Source organism: Procambarus clarkii, chromosome 79 (assembly GCF_040958095.1).
Source record: "Procambarus clarkii isolate CNS0578487 chromosome 79, FALCON_Pclarkii_2.0, whole genome shotgun sequence".
Taxonomy (NCBI): Eukaryota; Metazoa; Arthropoda; class Malacostraca; order Decapoda; family Cambaridae; genus Procambarus; species Procambarus clarkii.
In genome coordinates, this window is record NC_091228.1 from 15,483,031 (window position 1) to 15,500,840 (window position 17,810).

General features: G+C 50.0%; 1 protein-coding gene across 1 annotated transcript; it reads left to right on the plus strand.

Annotated features, from left to right (window-relative positions):
• The first annotated feature begins 206 nt into the window (after positions 1-206).
• LOC123764556 (uncharacterized) lies at positions 207-3,600 on the plus strand. Its single transcript, XM_045752542.2, has 5 exons — positions 207-359; positions 2,470-2,781; positions 2,869-3,043; positions 3,122-3,227; positions 3,314-3,600. Exons 2-5 carry the CDS (start codon positions 2,470-2,472, stop codon positions 3,465-3,467), a joined length of 747 nt encoding a protein of 248 aa, XP_045608498.2. The 5' UTR covers positions 207-359; the 3' UTR covers positions 3,468-3,600.
• Positions 3,601-17,810: the final 14,210 nt, after the last annotated feature.

Here is a 17,810-nt window from a genome sequence, read left to right on the forward strand (position 1 = left end):
TAAATATATAAACAAAATCTACATAACAGTGAAGGAGATCAAGTAATGTTCGGTTAGTTATGGGGTTAAGTGGCCCTTACCTGCATTGTTGATATTGTTAATGGTCTCTTCTGGCAGCAGCAACTGGCCACTTCTGGCAGCGGCAACTAACAACTTACATCTTATGGTCGTAGCGGCAAGAGTAACTATCGTTTTGGACCCCTGTTGAGGAGTAGCCAATTACAAGCCAAGAAGGAACTGTTGCAGCAGACATTATTAACCAATGAGAAGCAGTGTGGTGAGTATAAAAGTGGGAGCTGGCAACGTGGTGTGTCAGTTACATCCTCACCTTCACAGAAAGACGTTGTATTATAGCAAAGGTTTGTATTTTGTTAAGTTTTGTTGTAGAATTAGTTATGTTTTATGTTTATTTGGGTAATTATTTTTTAAGTAACCTAACAAGTATTATGGTAGATGTTGCATTGTTAAACGTACTTCATAACAATTGATGTAAAAAATTATTTTTATTTCCATCATGACCAAACTGGTAACGTCCTTAAGTCACACAGATATCAATTAAACAATCGCCAGCTATTTGATATATCCTTAATTTATATCTTGTGTACTGGATTATCTTTCGCTAAATTGCCCTTAGTGTTAAGTCTGTTAAAAAATCTGAGTAAGATCTTTTAATATCATTCCTATAACTGTAATAGAATTCTTAAATGCTCTACTTGAATCGAACTGGTTCTTGAATGGCAACTAAACTTTTAGTTGGTATTTACCCTCTCAACAAGGCAAGCTTTACGTTGCTTGAGTAGACAGTACGTAAAATGTGTCGCATGGGAACCTGCAATTAAAATGCTGCTCCTTACACAGGAAAAATTCTAATCGGCCATGACTTAGAGTTGAATTAATCATTTGGCTCAAATTCATTACATGCCAATCGCTGGCCTGAGCAGTTAAATCTTTGAGTACCCTCCTAACTAAATTGCAGAGCGGTTAACGTGACAAGTGTTGCAAGAAAGCTTGTAATTCAACATACCCTCTGCACTGTGAGGTATGACATCTTATTTCACACAAGTTGCATAAACGGTTACTTAATCTAAATCAAATTTAATTTATAGAATGACTTGTCTCTAACCCGTCCCCCCCCCCCTCCAATCATCTTGTCATCACAATGATTAACCTTATATCTCGAGTGGATGCAAGTAGACGGTATTTGCTAATGCTATACATGTTAAGTAACACAATTTCGCTCTTGCATCCGTCTGACATTATATTAAATACTTGTCCGTCTTAAATATGGTAGTGCTTGAAGCGCTACACAATTGTTTTATGTACTAACATAACTAGTAAAAACTTTACCTGCTGGTGTTTGTTGCTGCATGAAACTGATATCATCGCAGTTTCTGAAAATTGCAATAATAAAAAGCTTTTATTTATTTTTTTTTTTTGGGGGGGGGGGTTGGTGATTGGGATGGCGTAACGACTACAACAACTACATGAAATTGCGGAACCAAGGATTTATCACCCAGCACACTCCAAACCTTTTGATAAATATGTGTTAACCTGAAAGACAGACATTGCAGAAAACTGATCCATGAAATAAAGCTTAGATTAAGTGTACTAATTTCACTTCGGTCAAAATGATCAGTAAAGCTGCCAATGTTCTTGGCCCAACGATATGGGCACCCTGAATTGCCAGCGATGATAACTCACTGCTACGTGTGGACGAGCGTGCCTACCTGGAAGTGGTATGCATGGAATTGGTCTCTCCATATCCGTTGAAGCTTTCTAGGGTAATGAAAGATGGGGCCCCTTTACTCTCTACAGAAAGTTTATGCAAATAGCAAGCGATTGTATTAGACTAACAGGACACTCGTCCTAATGTACAGTAACTTGTCCAACCAAGCATATACCTGGACAGAGAACCAAACCTCGCCTATAGTATTCAGTTTACATTAGACACTAACTTAAATAAGAGGCTGGGGGGAGGTAAATATTTTTAATTAGATTTTCATTACATGCATTTTATAGTAATCAAGCTGATGATCAGACCCATTGGCGCTAAAACTTTGCTTTGAACGTGCTCTTGTAATTTCCTAGGCCAGAGATCGGGTCTATAACATAGATTATTTCTGACAATAGTGCAAAAGTCGATGAAAACTTCTAGCTGGAAAAGTTGTATCTCTAAAATGATTAATTACTGTGAACATTAGATAGCTACTATGTTGAGCAATGTTTTGTTCATGGCACTTTACTGCTCAAATCTTTAACTAGTTTAATATATTTAGACTAGATTTAAAGAAGCATACACTAAATTTTGCGCAAGAAAAAAAATATCCAAAGTGAAATCATAAATTAACATAAGGTAACGTTAGATGTCGGGTTTAAACTGCTCGGCCCCATTAAACTTCCCCTTAAAAGCTACTATTGTTGTAACTTGCGTTTATTAAAATATTTTTTCGAATGTTACTCTAATTACAGATGACTGCCATAATATTTCTGGTAATGACAGCGGCAGTGATGCCATCCTGGGCCCAGTACTTCATTAGGAACGACGCTGCTCCCGCCATCTTGGGAGTCACTGTTGCCAGGCCATTCGTTACCTCAACTCGAAACGTCTTCGTATCTGAAGGCAGCCCCATCCAACCACATCAACCCTTCCCACAACTACCGCCACAACTACCAAGCCAGCCTGAGGTCTTCATTCCTCAAGATCAAAAAGTATCTCCACCACTACCTCCCTTTACCTTCCGCCCAACTTCATCTCTGTGCAACCATGCTGCTAAACCCCTGGTAAGGTTTTATCCTTAGATATAGCAGTTTTAAGGTTAAATGGTACTTGACGTGAGCCTCCACATAATGTATATTCCTAATTGTCAGGTTGACGAGGTAGAAGATGGCAGAGCGTATCACTTCTCATGGTGTCACGACTCTGGTCGACTCTACACCTGGGAGCAAGCTACCTATTACTGCTCTGGCCTTGGCAACGGCTTCCAGGCCGTCAGTATTGAAAGTAACAGGAAGCAAGAGTTAATTTCCAGGTTCATGATTGCACGTAAGTTGACAAGCTGGTCTTGGTGTTTAACTTGGCCTTGCGTGATTTACTTGGACGTAATGAAATGTTACATTTCAGACTACATCAGCGACATCTGGACGAGCGGCAACAAGCGTAACTCGAGGTCTTGGTCGTGGTTATCTGGCACTTCCTCTCCTTACTCTAATTGGTCTAGCACTGGCAGGTGAGAACTAGTTTGTTGATGGTAAACAACTCTATTGGTGTTGACTGGTAAGGATCATGGCCTTGACCACCACTACTCTTCCCCAGGCGAGGACTGCCACAACCAGACAACGATGAAGGCAACGAGGACTGTCTAGCGGTGTTAAACAACCATTATAACGATGGAGTCACTTGGCACGATTCCTCGTGTTTCCATCTGAGGCGCGTCATCTGTGAGGCTCCCCGCTTCTACGCTCAATAGTTCTTCTCCATGAATTGTTCTCATTATTGTAATATTGTAACTAATGGTAGTAAGCTTCTAACCCTATTAATTAATATAAAAATCATACTGTATAAAAATAGAGTAGTAATATCAATGCTATAAATGCACAAAATCATTGTTTTCTTTCTCAGAAGAAGTTTGTCAATAGTGACCATCTTACACAAACACGTTTGTGTGGTATACAGGAGTGTTAGGCAAAGGGGGAAGAGTGTCAATGTGGAGACCTTCAAGGTTGTAAACTCTAGTCTGGTTAGATAGACAAAGGTAGGCTGCCGACATCTACATGCTGGAAAGGTCTGCAGTGTAGTGCTGACTAGACTGTAAGGCAACCTGTTCTCACTAGGCTGTTTAAAGCAGTGGCTGTCTTCCCCAAACGCAGTAATCACATTTTTACTCGTATTAGGCAATGTAACAAGAGGCAATCCCTCCTTTCTAAATAATCAAGTGTTGGATGGGTGTGCTTCATCCAATCACCCTGCATGTGACTGGGTGAACTATCGGCTTCTGTGATGTCGCTGGCAGTGGGAGGAAACTATAACATAACAGTTAGACTGTCAGGTCGACGGTGACCTTCTACGCTCTTTTTCCCCCTCCCCCCTCTCCCTGTTTGGCCTGTTGTTTCCGTGAGGGGGGGGGGAGGGGGGGCATAGTGGGCGGCTGCTGGAGTGATGCTCCATGGGTCAGTCCTTTCCTTTTGCAGCCATATGCCGCTGTCTTTACCAATTGTGAAAGACTTCTTTTCTTGAGAACCCCCAGAGACAGAGGGGTTAAAAGGTGCAGTAGTCACAACTAGACTGAACCGTGCCAAGAGACGAGGTGGCCTGTTTGGTCACAGAGTTTTCAAAACAAGCTTAAGGTGGCGTTTGTGGGGCGAATACTCGCGATGCACCCCTAGGGGGAGCCCTGGCTTGATCGGTGCCACCCCCTCCCCGCTCAGCTCGTTGTCGCCGTCTGGGGGCTTAGTGGGCGGCTGCCGGAGTGTGATGCTCCTTGGGACAGTCCTCTGTCCTTTTCTAGCCTTGTGCTCCTGCTGCCGTCCTCTCCAATTCTGCTGGGCATCTTTTCCTTTTCCTTCTGTTTCGTTTTTCTCCCCCCTCTTCTCCTATCTGCTTGCCGTTTCCTGCCGACCTTTTGCTCGTTCTGGTTCTTCCCTTGGACTTCTTCTACTTTGACGCCCGGGTGCTTGAGGAGGCATACTCTTGCACCCGTAGAACTGCAGTACCCGACGTCGAGAGCGAGGGGAACCTTTTATTGTCAATCCCCACTTCGTCACTGAACCCGATCTCGACGGACTGTCGGTTTCTTAAGGTGGCGTTTGTGGGGCGTATACTCACGACGCACCCCTAGGAGGCCCCGACAAGATCGGCGATAGCTTCTTGTTGGGTGTCCTGCCTCTAATTGTGGCTCCATGGTGGGTGTGGGGGCACATTCGTGAGTGAATTCGTAATTTCGTCAAGATGATAACCCCTGCTTCGGCTGCTTCTGGCTTACCTTTTCAGGCTCGTGGGGTGGGCGACCAAGCCCCCGAGTCGGTCCGTATTGGAAGACCGGGCTCTGTAGCCTCCGCTGCATTGGGCCCCGACCTTGCTCCTCCTTTGGCCTCTCTGACTCCTTCCCCTGGCTCCCCTCCCTCCTCTGTGGTTGGGTCGAGCCCCAAGCCCCCAGTGGTGACTACCTCGTCCCCTGGCGCGGCTCCTTCTCTAGTTGTAACTACTGCGCCTTTTAACCCCTCTCTCTCTGGGGGTTCTCACCGCCGTTCTCGTCACGGCCGCCCTCGCTCGATTCCTTCCAGTTCTGCTACCTATCAAGCCTTGTTTGGTCCCGCTTCGTGGGCCAAATATTTTGATCTCCTCCCTCTTGATTCTGCGCCTCCTGACGATTTCTCCCTTCATCGACATCTCATTGATTCCGTGGATGCCTCCATTACTTTTAACCCCACTCGTCTCGGTACGCGTGTCGTTGCTGCTCCTTCTCAGGATGCTGCTTCCCGCTTGGCTGCCTTATCCTGCCTTGGCGAGACCCCCGTTCGGGTCTCGAAGAACGTTCAGTTGAATGCCAGTGTTGGCACTATTTTGCTCCCGCCCCATGTTGCGACCGGTGTTCGGGACCTACGCGACTGCCACGACGATATTCGTCATATCCTCGCTGCCCAGGGCCATTCTATTCTCCAGGTGGACACGTTTACTCGTCCCCCTCGTGGTAGTCGCCGTCAACCCCTCCGGGTTGTGAAGATTACCTTTGATGGTAGGACCCTTCCACCCTCTGTCATTCTTGCTGGTGCCAGGTGCTCTGTCCAGGAGTACATTCCTTCTCCTCGGCTCTGCAACAAGTGCTGGAGGTTTGGGCATGGTGCCCTCCGCTGCTCCGGGACTGTCTCTCTGTCCTTTGTGTGGTGGCGAAGGTCACTCTAAGTCGGAGTGCGCTTCTCCCCAGGCTCGTTGCCTCAACTGCGGTGAGGCCCATCCTACCTTCTCCCGTGCGTGTGTCCATTACAAGCTTGAGGCAGCCGTCCTCAACTTGAAGCACCGGGAGCGTTTCTTTTCCTGAGGCGAGGCGCCAGGTTCGCCGGCTCCCGCCTTATGCTAATATCTCTTATGCTCGCGTGTTGCGCTCTTCCTCCTCGTCCTTCCCGCCTTCCTCAGACTCACAACCGTTTCCAAGCCTTGGACCCTGATGCGCCCACTGCCCCCTCCTCTGTCACTTTGGGTTCTCTCCCGAAGGATCCTCCTCCTGGTCCTCTGTCTGGGGTTCCCCTTCCTTCTACCCGGTCTGTCGTGTCTTCTGTGTCTCCTTCCTCGTCCCCCTCCGATCCTCCTTCCCATCCTCTTCCTCCATCTATCGGCTCTCCCCGCCGCCTGTCGGTGCGGGCGGATGTCCATCGCTCTCCTAACGGCCGTCGTGTGTGCTCTCGTTCGGCTTCTCCTGTTGAGACACTGGAATCCGTTGCCCGGTACGTAGTTGCTGGGACACCGGTCTCTTTAAGTCAGAAGCGTAAGCCTGGCTCCTCTCCTTCCTCTTCCCCGGCGGGTAAGAAGGCTTCGCTTTCTTCCTCAGCTCCTCCTTCTGGCTCTGTTGCTCCTTCCACTCCCGTTTCAGTGCTTGCGCCCCCTGTTCCTGCTATGGAGGTTTCTTTGGCCCCTGCTTCCCTTTCGGTTGCTGCTCTTGCTGGGGTGCGCTCCTCTCTTTCTACTCCCCCTCTTCCTGCTGCTGTCCTTGACTGCTCCTCTCCGTTGTCTCCTCCTCCTCCGGACCCTGCCCGCCCACCTCTGATCTGTTCTCCCGTTTCCTTCCCTCCGTCTTTGCTCAGTTTACCCATGCCCCCTAACCCTGACTTTGCTGACCCTGATCCCGACCCTGATATTCTTTAACGTGCTCTGTTGGTCTTTCGCCTTTGTTTCTTCCTTGTTCTGTTTTTGTCCTTTCTCTTCTCGTCGTTGTCCATTCTTCAATGGAACGTTCGAGGTTATTACGCCAATTTCCTCGAACTCCAACTTCTGGTTTCGCGGTTTTCGCCCCTTTGTGTCTGTCTCCAGGAGCCGATGCTTGGTGCTCGTCCTGGTCGTTTTCGTGGCTATTCCTTTCTCTCCCCCCCCCCCCCCAGCCATTGCTGGGGCTTCTAATTCTTCTGCTCTCTTGATTCGGGCTGATGTTCCCTTTGTTCCTTTACTTTTTCCTTCGCCTCTCCATTGTTCTGCTGCTCGTATCTTTGTGGGGAAATGGTACACAGTTTGTTCCATTTATCTCCCCCCGAGTGTCCCGCTCTCTCTTCCTGATTTGAAACACCTCCTAGACTCCTTGCCGGAGCCTGTGCTCCTGCTGGGTGACTTCAATTGTCGTCATTCTCTTTGGGGTGACGTTCTGACGAATACCCGGGGTCGCCGCCTTGAGCCGTTTCTCCTCTCTTCTTCCCTGTCTCTTCTGAATTCTGGTGAGCCCACTCATTTGGACTCTCGAACTCGCACCCTTTCTTGTCATGATCTTTCTCTCTGCTCTTCTTCTCTTTACTTAGATTTCACATGGCAGGTTCTTGATGACCTCCATGGAAGTGATCATTTCCCCATCCTTGTTTCCTTTTTCTCTTTTCGCCCTTCCCTCTCTTTCCCTAGGTGGCAGTTTGCTAAGGCGGACTGGACCCTATTTTCCCTCAGTGCTACTCTCTCTGACCTCTCCCTTCTGCCCCTCTCTCGCGCTCTCCTCCTTTTTCATGACACTGTCTTCGACGCTGCCCTCCGCTCTATTCCTCGCTCTTCCTCTCGGGGTCCACGGAAGTGCGTTCCCTGGTGGAATGCGGACTGTGCTCGGGCTGTCCGCTGTAAGCGTGCAGCCTGGAAGAAGCACCGCCGTAGGCAGACGACCGATTCTTTTCTTTTCTTTCGGAAAGCGAGTGCGGTGGCCCGTAGGACCATCCGTACGGCTAAACGTGAATGTTGGGCATCTTATGTCTCGACAATTACGTCCGAAACCCCTCTGGCCCAGATCTGGAAGCGTATCCGCAAGATAGCGGGTAAGTTCGTTCCCGATGTTTCACCGGTCCTTCACCTCCATGATACTCTTGTGGCGGACCCGTTGCAGGTCGCTTCCGAACTGGGTTCCCACTTTTCTTCTGTTAGCTCTGGTCTTCATCTTCCCCAATCTTTCCTTCTTCGTAAACCTGTTCTTGAGTCTCGTCCTTTAGATTTCTGCACTCATCTTCAGCTTCCCTATAATGATCCCTTCTCTCTCTCTGAACTTCGTTCTGCCCTGGCCCTCTGCGGTTCTACGGCGGCGGGCTCCGATGGTATTCATTATGAGATGCTTCGCCATCTCCCTCCGAGCACGTCTCAGTATTTACTGAGTCTGTATAATCGGATCTGGGAGTCGTCGTCAGTCCCTGAGGACTGGCTCGATGCCGTTGTCCTCCCTGTTCGCAAACCGGGGTCTCTGGGTACTTCCCCTAAGGACTTTCGCCCTATTGCTCTCACAAGTTGTGTCTGCAAACTCTTTGAACGTATGGTTAACGTTCGTCTGATGTGGTTCCTGGAACACCATCACCTCCTCTCCCCTTCTCAATTTGGTTTCTGCAAGTGCCGCAGCGCGACAGATGTCCTGGTGAACTTGGAGGTCTATATACGTACTGCTTTTGCTGCGAAGACCTCCGTTGTTGCCGTCCTTTTTGACCTAGAAAAGGCTTACGACACCACTTGGCGTTATCATATCCTATCTCAACTTCATTCTTTTGGCCTTCGTGGTCATCTCCCTCTCTTTCTCCGCAGCTTCCTCTCTCGTCGTTCCTTTCGGGTGCGCCTTGGTACCGCTCTCTCTCCCTCTTTTCAGCAATACGAAGGTGTGCCCCAGGGTAGTGTTCTGAGCACTACTCTTTTTCTGGTTGCCCTCAATGGTCTTCTTTCCTCTCTTCCTTCTGGTGTCTTCTCCGCTCTCTATGTCGATGATCTTACCCTTTGTTGTCAGGGTGATGATTCGCCTCTCCTTCAACGCCGGCTTCAACTTGCGATTGATGCCGTGTCGTCTTGGGCCACAGGTCATGGCTTCAAGTTCTCTACTTCTAAGACTTGTGCCATGACTTTTACGCGGAAACGGGTTGTTCTTCGTCCCTCTTTGTCACTTTATGGTCATCCCCTTGAATACAAAGATTCCGCGAAGCTTTTGGGGTTATTCCTTGACACTCGTTTGTCTTGGTCTCCCCATATCTCTTACCTCCGTGTTGAGTGCTCTAAGTCCCTTACCCTCCTTCGGGTCTTGTCCCATACTTCTTGGGGGGCAGATAGGCGCACTCTCCTTGCTTTACATTCCTCTCTCGTCCTGTCTAAGCTCGATTATGGTTGCCCTGCTTACTCGTCTGCTTCTCCTTGTACTCTTCGCCGTCTTGATGCTTTGCACCATACTGGGTTGCGCCTCAGTTCTGGTGCCTTTCGTTCGACTCCCGTCCTTAGCTTGTATGTTGACACTGGCTTCCTGTCTCTCCAGGACCGCCGTGATCGCTACTGTCTTCGCTATCTTGCGCGGTCCTTGCAACATCCTTCCTCTCGTCTCTGTCGTGCTTTAACTTTTACCCCTCCTGCGGTTCCTGTTCCTCTTCACCACCTCCCTCTTTCTGTCCGGTTATCTCGCCTGCAGGATTCTCTTTCCGTTCGTATTTCTGATGTTTCTCCTCGTGTTGTTCCTTCTTTGCCCCCGTGGAGGGTCACTCTTCCGCGGTTTTGTACATCCTTGACTCGTATCACTAAAGCTTTTACCCCTCCTACAGTTCTAAAACGCCTTTTCCTCGAGCACTTTTCTTCTCACTCCCGCTCCGTTTCTGTCTTCACCGATGGGTCTAAGTCAGCGGACGGTGTTGGCTACTCTGTTGTTTTTCCTGATCGCACTTATATGTGTCGCTTGCCTCCGGAGACTAGCATCTTTACAGCGGAACTTTATGCTATTCTCTATGCTCTTCGTCTCCTGCTTTCTCGTTGTCAGTCTTCCTTTGTGGTTGTTGTTGACTCTCGTAGTGCCCTCATGGCTCTCGGGTGCTTTAATCCAGTTCATCCGGTAGTTGTCGAGATCCAGCATTGGCTGTTTCTCGTTCACAGTAAATTTAAGTCGGTTGAGTTTTGTTGGGTTCCCAGCCATATTGGCGTGTCTTTAAATGAGCGTGCGGATGCTGCCGCTAAGGAAGCTGTCCGCTCTTGTCCCATCTCTCGTAAAGGCATTCCGTATTCCGACTTTTACCCGGTTATCCATTCCTCAGTCCTTGCCCGTTGGCAGGCTTCTTGGTTGTCTGTTACTGGTAACAAGCTACGTACTCTTAAATGTTGTGTTTCCTCGTGGCCGTCCTCCTTCCACCGTAACCGGCGGTGGGAAACAGCTCTAGCGAGGTTGCGTATTGGCCATACTCGCTTAACCCATGGTCACTTGATGGAGCGCCGCCCTGCTCCTTATTGTCCTAGTTGCATTGTCCCTCTTACGGTCGTGCATGTCCTTCTTGAATGTCCTGACTTCCAGGACGAGCGTGTGTCTTGCTTTCCGACCGCCCCTCGCGGTCACCTGTCCCTCGATAGAATTCTTGGTGACTCGGATACTTTTGATATCGTTCGCCTTATGCGTTTTTGTTCTCGTATTGGCATCCTTGGTGATATTTAGCGCCCTCTGATTATTTTGCGTATTTGATGGTGCTACATAGCCTTCCCGGTTTGGTGCCTTCTTTTGATAATTACTTACTTACTTACTTTTCCTTCTGTTTCGTTTTTCTCCCCCCTCTTCTCCTATCTGCTTGCCGTTTCCTGCCGACCTTTTGCTCGTTCTGGTTCTTCCCTTGGACTTCCTCTATTTTGACGCCCGGGTGCTTGAGGGGGCATACTCTTGCACCCGTAGAACTGTAGTACCCGACGTAGAGAGCGAGGGGAACCTTTTATTGCCAATCCCCCTTTCGTCACTGAACCCGATCTCGACGGACTGTCGGTTTCTTAAGGTGGCGTTTGTGGGGCGTATACTCACGACGCACCCCTAGGAGGCCCCGGCAAGATCGGCGATAGCTTCTTGTTGGGTGTCCTGCCTCTAATTGTGGCTCCATGGTGGGTGTGGGGGCACATTCGTGAATGATTTTTCTTTTCGTAATGATGATAACCCGTTTCGGCTGCTTCTGGTTAACCTTCTCAGGCTCGTGGGGGTGGGCGACGAAGCCCCCGAGTCGGTCCGTATTGGAAGACCGAGCTCTGTAGCCTCCGCTGCATTGGGCCCCGACCTTGCTCCTCCTTTGGCCTCTCTGACTCCTTCCCCTGGCTCCCCTCCCTCCAATGTGGTTGGGTCGAGCCCCAAGCCCCCAGTGGTGACCACCTCGTCCCCTGGCGCGCTCCTTCTCTAGTTGTAACTACTGCGCCTTTTAACCCCTCTCTCTCTGGAGGTTCTCACCGCTGTCCTCGTCACGGCCGCCCTCGCTCGATTCCTTCCAGTTCTGCTACCTATCAAGCCTTGTTTGGTCCCGCTTCGTGGGCCAAATATTTTGATATCCTCCCTCTTGATTCTGCGCCTCCTGACGATTTCTCCCTCCATCGACATCTTGTTGATTCCGTGGATGCCTCCGTTACTTTCAACCCCACTCGTCTCGGTACACGTGTCGTTGCTGCTCCTTCTCAGGATGCTGCTTCCCGCTTGGCTGCCTTATCCTGCCTTGGCGAGACCCCTGTTCGGGTCTCGAAGAACGCTCAGTTGAATGCCAGTGTTGGCACTATTTTGCTCCCGCCCCATGTTTCGACCAGTGTTCGGGACCTGCGCGACTGCCTCGACGATATTCGACATATCCTTGCTGCCCAGGGCTATTGTATTCTCCAGGTGGACACGTTTACTCGTCCCCCTCTTGGTAGTCGCCGTCAACCCCTCCGGGTTATGAAGATTACCTTTGATGGTAGGACCCTTCCACCCTCTGTCATTCTTGCTGGTGCCAGGTGCTCTGTCCAGGAGTACATTCCGTCTCCTCGGCTCTGCAACAAGTGCTGGAGGTTTGGGCATGGTGCCCTCCGCTGTTCCGGGACTGTCTCTCTGTCCTTTGTGTGGTGGCGAAGGTCACTCTAAGTCGGAGTGCAATTCTCCCCAGGCTCGTTGCCTCAACTGCGGTGAGGCCCATCCTGCCTTCTCCCGTGCGTGTGTCCATTACAAGCTTGAGGCAGCCGTCCTCAACTTGAAGCACAGGGAGCGTTTATCTTTTCCTGAGGCGAGACGCCAGGTTCGCCAGCTCCCGCCTTATGCTAATATCTCTTATGCTCGCGTGTTGCGCTCTTCCTCTCCTCGTCCTTCCCGCCTTCCTCAGACTCGTAACCGTTTCCGGGCCTTGGACCCTGATGCGCCCACTGCCCCCTCCTCTGTTCCTTTGGGTTCTCTTCCGAAGGATCCTCTGGTCCTCTGTCTGGGGTTCCCCTACCTTCTACCCGGTCTGTCGTGTCTCCTGTGTCTTCTTCCTCGTCTCCCTCCGTTCCTCCTTCCCATCCTTCCCCTCCGTCTCTTGACTCTACCCGCCGCCTGTAAGTGCGGGCTGATGTCCATCGCTCTCCAAACGGCCGTCATGTGTGCTCTCGTTCTGCTTCTGTTGAGACGCTAGAATCCGTTGCCCAGTACGTGGTTGCTGGGACACCTGTCTCTTTACGTCAGAAGCGTAAACCTGGATGCTCTCCTTCCTCCTCCCCGGCGGGTAAGAAGGTTTCGCTTTCTTCCTCGGCTCCTACTTCTGCCTCTCTCGCTCCTTCCCCTCCCATTTCGGTGGTTGCGCCCCCTGTTCCTGCTATGGAGGTTTCTTTAGCCCCCGCTTCCCTCTCAGTTGCTGCTCTTGCTGAGGTACGCTCCCCTCTTTCTTCCCCTCCTCTTCCTGCTGCTGTCCTTGCCTGCTCCTCTCCGTTGTCTCCTCCTCTTCCTCCTCCTCCTCCGGACCCCGCCCGCCCACCTCTGATCTGTTCTCCCGTTTCCTTCCCGCCGTCTTTGCTCAGTTTACCCATGCCCCCTAACCCTGACTTTGCTGACCCTGATCCCGACCCTGATATTCTTTAACGTGCTCTGTTGCTCTTTTGCCTTTGTTTCTTCCTTGTTCTCTGTTTTTGTCCTTTCTCTTCTCGTCGTTGTCCATTCTTCAATGGAACGTTCGAGGTTATTATGCTAATTTCCTCGAACTCCAACTTCTGATTTCGCGGTTTTCGCCCCTTTGTGTCTGTCTCCAGGAGCCGATGCTTGGTGCTCGTCCTGGTCGTTTTCGTGGCTATTCCTTTTTCTCCCCCTCCCCCCCAGCTGTTGCTGGGGCTTCTAATTCTTCTGCTCTTTTGATTCGTGCTGATGTTCCCTTTGTTCCTTTACTTTTTCCTTCACATCTCCATTGTTCTGCTGCTCGTGTCTTTGTGGGGAAATGGTACACTGTTTGTTCCATTTATCTCCCCCCCCCCCCCGAGTGTCCCGCTTTCTCTTCCTGATTTGAAACACCTCCTAGACTCCTTGCTGGAGCCTATGCTCCTGATGGGTGACTTCAATTGTCGTCATTCTCTATGAGGTGACGTTCTGACGAATACCCGGGGTCGCCTTCTTGAGCCGTTTCTCCTCTCTTCTTCCCTGTCTCTTCTGAATTCTGGTGAGCCCACTCATTTGGACTCTAGGACTCGCACCCTTTCTTGTCTTGATCTTTCTCTCTGCTCTTCTTCTCTTTACTTAGATTTCACGTGGCAGGTTCTTGATGACCTCCATGGAAGTGATCATTTCCCCATCTTTGTTTCCTTTTTCTCTTTTCGCCCTTCCCTCTCTTTCCCTAGGTGGCAGTTTGCTAAGGCGGACTGGACCCTATTTTCCCTCAGTGTTACTCTCTCTGACCCCTCAATTCTGCCTCTCTCTCGCGCTCTCCTCCTTTTTCATGACACTGTCTTCAACGCTGCCCTCCGCTCTATCCCTCGCTCTTCCTCCCGGGGTCCACGGAAGTGCGTTCCCTGGTGGAATGCGGACTGTGCTCGGGCTGTCCGCTGTAAGCGTGCAGCCTGGAAGAGGCACCGCCGTAGGCAGACGACCGATTCTTTTCTTTTCTTTCAGAAAGCGAGTGCGGTGGCCCGTAGGGCCATCCGTACGGCTAAACGTGAATGTTGGACATCTTATGTCTCAACAATTACGTCAGAAACCCCTCTGGCCCAGATCTGGAAGCGTATCCGCAAGATAGTGGGTAAGTTCGTTCCCGATGTTTCACCGGTCCTTCACCTCCATGATACTCTTGTGGCGGACCCGTTGCAGGTCGCTTCCGTACTGGGTTCCCACTTTTCTTCTGTTAGCTCTGGTCTTCATCTTCCCCAATCTTTCCTTCTTCGTAAACCTGTCCTTGAGTCTCGCCCTTTAGATTTCTGCACTCATCTTCAGCTTCCCTATAATGATCCCTTCTCTCTCTCTGAACTTCGTTCTGCCCTGGCCCTCTGCGGTTCTACGGCGGCGGGCTCCGATGGTATTCATTATGAGATGCTTCGCCATCTCCCTCCGAGCACGTCTCAGTATTTACTGAGTCTGTATAATCGGATCTGGGAGTCGTCGTCAGTCCCTGAGGACTGGCTCCATGGCGTTGTCCTCCCTGTTCGCAAACTGGGGTCTCTGGGTACTTCCCCTAAGGACTTTCGCCCTATTGCTCTCACAAGTTGTGTCTGCAAACTCTTTGAACGTATGGTTAACGTTCGTCTGATGTGGTTCCTGGAACACCATCACCTCCTCTCCCCTTCTCAATTTGGTTTCCGCAAGTGCCGCAGCACGAGAGATGTCCTGGTGAACTTGGAGGTCTATATTCGTACTGCTTTTGCTGCGAAGACCTCCGTTGTTGCCGTCCTTTTTGACCTGGAAAAGGCTTACGACACCACTTGGCGTTATCATATCCTATCTCAACTTCATTCTTTTCGCCTTCGTGGTCATCTCCCTCTTTTTCTCCGCAACTTCCTCTCTCGTCGTTCCTTTCGGGTGCGCCTTGGTACCACTCTCTCTCCCTCTTTTCAGCAATACGAAGGTGTGCCCTAGGGTAGTGTTCTGAGCACTACTGTTTTTCTGGTTGCCCTCAATGGTCTTTTTTCCTCTCTTCCTTCTGGTGTCTTCTCTGCTCTCTATGTCGATGATCTTACCCTTTGTTGTCAGGGTGATGATTCGCTTCTCCTTCAACGCCAGCTTCAACTTGCAATTGGTGCCGTGTCGTCTTGGGCCACAGATCATGGCTTCAAGTTCTCTACTTCTAAGACTTGTGCCATGACTTTTACGCAGAAACGGGTTGTTCTTCGTCCCTCTTTGTCTCTTTATGGTCATCCCCTTGAATACAAAGATTCCACGAAGCTTTTGGGGTTATTCCTTCACACTCGTTTGTCTTGGTCTCCCCATATCTCTTACCTCCGTGTAGAGTGCTCTAAGTCCCTTACCCTCCTTCGGGTCTTGTCCCATACTTCTTGGGGGGCAGATAGGCGCACTCTCCTTGCTTTACATTCCTCTCTCGTCCTGTCTAAGCTCGATTATGGTTGCCCTGCTTACTCGTCTGCTTCTCCTTCTACTCTTCGCCGTCTTGGTGCTTTGCACCATACTGGGTTGCGCCTCAGTTCTGGTGCCTTTCGTTCGACTCCCATCCTTAGCTTGTATGTTGACACTGGCTTCCTGTTTCTCCAGGACCGCCGTGATCGCTACTGTCTTCGCTATCTTGCGCGGTCCTTGCAACATCCTTCCTCTCGCCTCTGTCGTGCTTTAACCCCTCCTGCGGTTCCTGTTCCTCTTCACCACCTCCCTCTTTCTGTCCGGTTATCTCGCCTACAGGATTCTCTTTCCATTCGTATTTCTGATGTTTCTCCTCGTATTGTTCCTTCTTTGCCCCCGTGGAGGGTCCCTCTCCCGCGGTTTTGTACATCCTTGACCCGTATCACTAAAGCTTTTACCCCTCCTATGGTTCTAAAACGCCTTTTCCTCGAGCACTTTTCTTCTCACTCCCGCTCTGTTTCTGTCTTCACCGATGGGTCTAAGTCAGCGGACGGTGTTGGCTACTCTGTTGTTTTTCCTGATCGCACTTATATGTGTCGCTTGCCTCCGGAGACTAGCATCTTTACAGCGGAACTTTATGCTATTCTCTATGCTCTTCGTCTCCTGATTTCTCGTTGTCAGTCTTCCTTTGTAGTTGTTGTTGACTCTCGTAGTGCCCTCATGGCTCTCGGGTCCTTTAATCCGGTTCATCCAGTAGTTGTCGAGATCCAGCATTGGCTGTTTCTCGTTCACAGTAAATTTAAGTCGGTTGAGTTTTGTTGGGTTCCCAGCCATATTGGTGTGTCTTTAAATGAGCTTGCGGATCCTGCCGCCAAGGAAGCTGTCCGCTCTTGTCCCATCTCTCGTAAAGACATTCCGTATTCTGACTTTGACCCGGTTATCCATTCCTCAGTCCTTACCCGTTGGCAGGCTTCTTCGTTGTCTGTTACTGGTAAGAAGCTACGTACTCTTAAATGTTGTGTTTCCTCGTGGCCGTCCTCCTTCCACCGTAACCAGCGGTGGGAAACAGCTCTGGCGAGGTTGCGTATTGGCCATACTCGCTTAACCCATGGTCACTTGATGGAGCGCCGCCCTGCTCCTTATTGTCCTAGTTGCATTGTCCCTCTTACGGTCGTGCATGTCCTTCTTGAATGTCCTGACATCCAGGACGAGCATGTGTCTTGCTTTCCGACCGCCCCTCGCGGTCACCTGTCCCTCGATAGAATTCTTGGTGACTCGGATACTTTTGATATCGTTCGCCTTATGCGTTTTTGTTCTCGTATTAGCATCCTTGGTGATATTTAGCGCCCTCTGATTATTTTGCGTATTTGATGGTGCTACATAGTGTTATGATCTCAGCCTACAGGAGAAACGAGTCTCCCTCCTTGAGAGTTATTCAGCAAGCCTGACCTGATTAGGAGGTCTAGTAAATATTGAGGTAATAACGCATATGTAAAATAGTTGCTTGAAGATGTATAACAATTTAAGATTATGGGCAGTAAGTAAGGAAATAGATAAATGACTGGCGAGGAGATGTGGACATTTTGCTGGAGGCGTGAGGCTCGCTTCCGGAGGACCTTGACCTCACTTGAGTGCCAGACATCGCAGGGGGAAGCTGCGCTCCGTGAGCTCCCGCCAGAAGGGAACCCCTAGTGATATATCTCGAAGAGAAGAGAAGTGTGTAGACGTGCCAGCTGTGGAATCGAGCTGGGAACGTTGTGGTATCAAGTCCTGGTCGACGAGCAGAGTTTAATAAGCTACTCAGAGGCATTTTCGTGGGCTGTGTGGAGCGCCCTGACCAGACGCCGTCAGAGGGAAAGCGCCCTCGATCAGTTAATCTGTGGTAAGCACGATATACGCCAGTTCATTGTGATTGCTTGTAGTTGGTCGTGTGCCCAGCGACAGTAGCAATGTTTATTTATAAGTTAGACATGTTTTAATAAGGCAGAAAGCCTGAAATAGGAGAGTGAAGAGGGAGGAGCACGGAGCGACGTCCATCCCCTCTGAGCTCTGACCGACGACTGAGGGAGCCCGGCTCCTGATGGAGGAAGACCCTCCCAGCGAGTGAGGACCGCCGCCAGGCGAGGTGGAGTATGGACCCGCCCAAAGCGGGGGAGTCCACTCTCACTGTATGTAGAGGACAGATAGAGGTTTGAGGCAAGCATATTGTGTGGTTATTTTTGTTTATGTGTTAAAGGGGAACATTTTATTGGAGTGTCGATGGGTTGCAGGTTTGTCTTTGGGGAAGAAGTTGCTGAGAACTTCGAAGCCAGCAGATGAAGTAGCTGATGAGACTCCAAGGTAGTGGAGCAGAGGACCTTGAGCTGTGAGAAGCAGCAGTGAAGAGGAGTGTCACGTGCT

Bases quoted from the DNA above. Each gene is read 5' to 3' on its own strand.
- LOC123764556 (XM_045752542.2), top strand. From the start codon at position 2,470: ATGACTGCCATAATATTTCTGGTAATGACAGCGGCAGTGATGCCATCC. The intron at 2,782-2,868 runs GTAAGGTTTTAT...CCTAATTGTCAG, and splicing joins ACCATGCTGCTAAACCCCTG to GTTGACGAGGTAGAAGATGG. The intron at 3,228-3,313 runs GTGAGAACTAGT...ACTCTTCCCCAG, and splicing joins AATTGGTCTAGCACTGGCAG to GCGAGGACTGCCACAACCAG.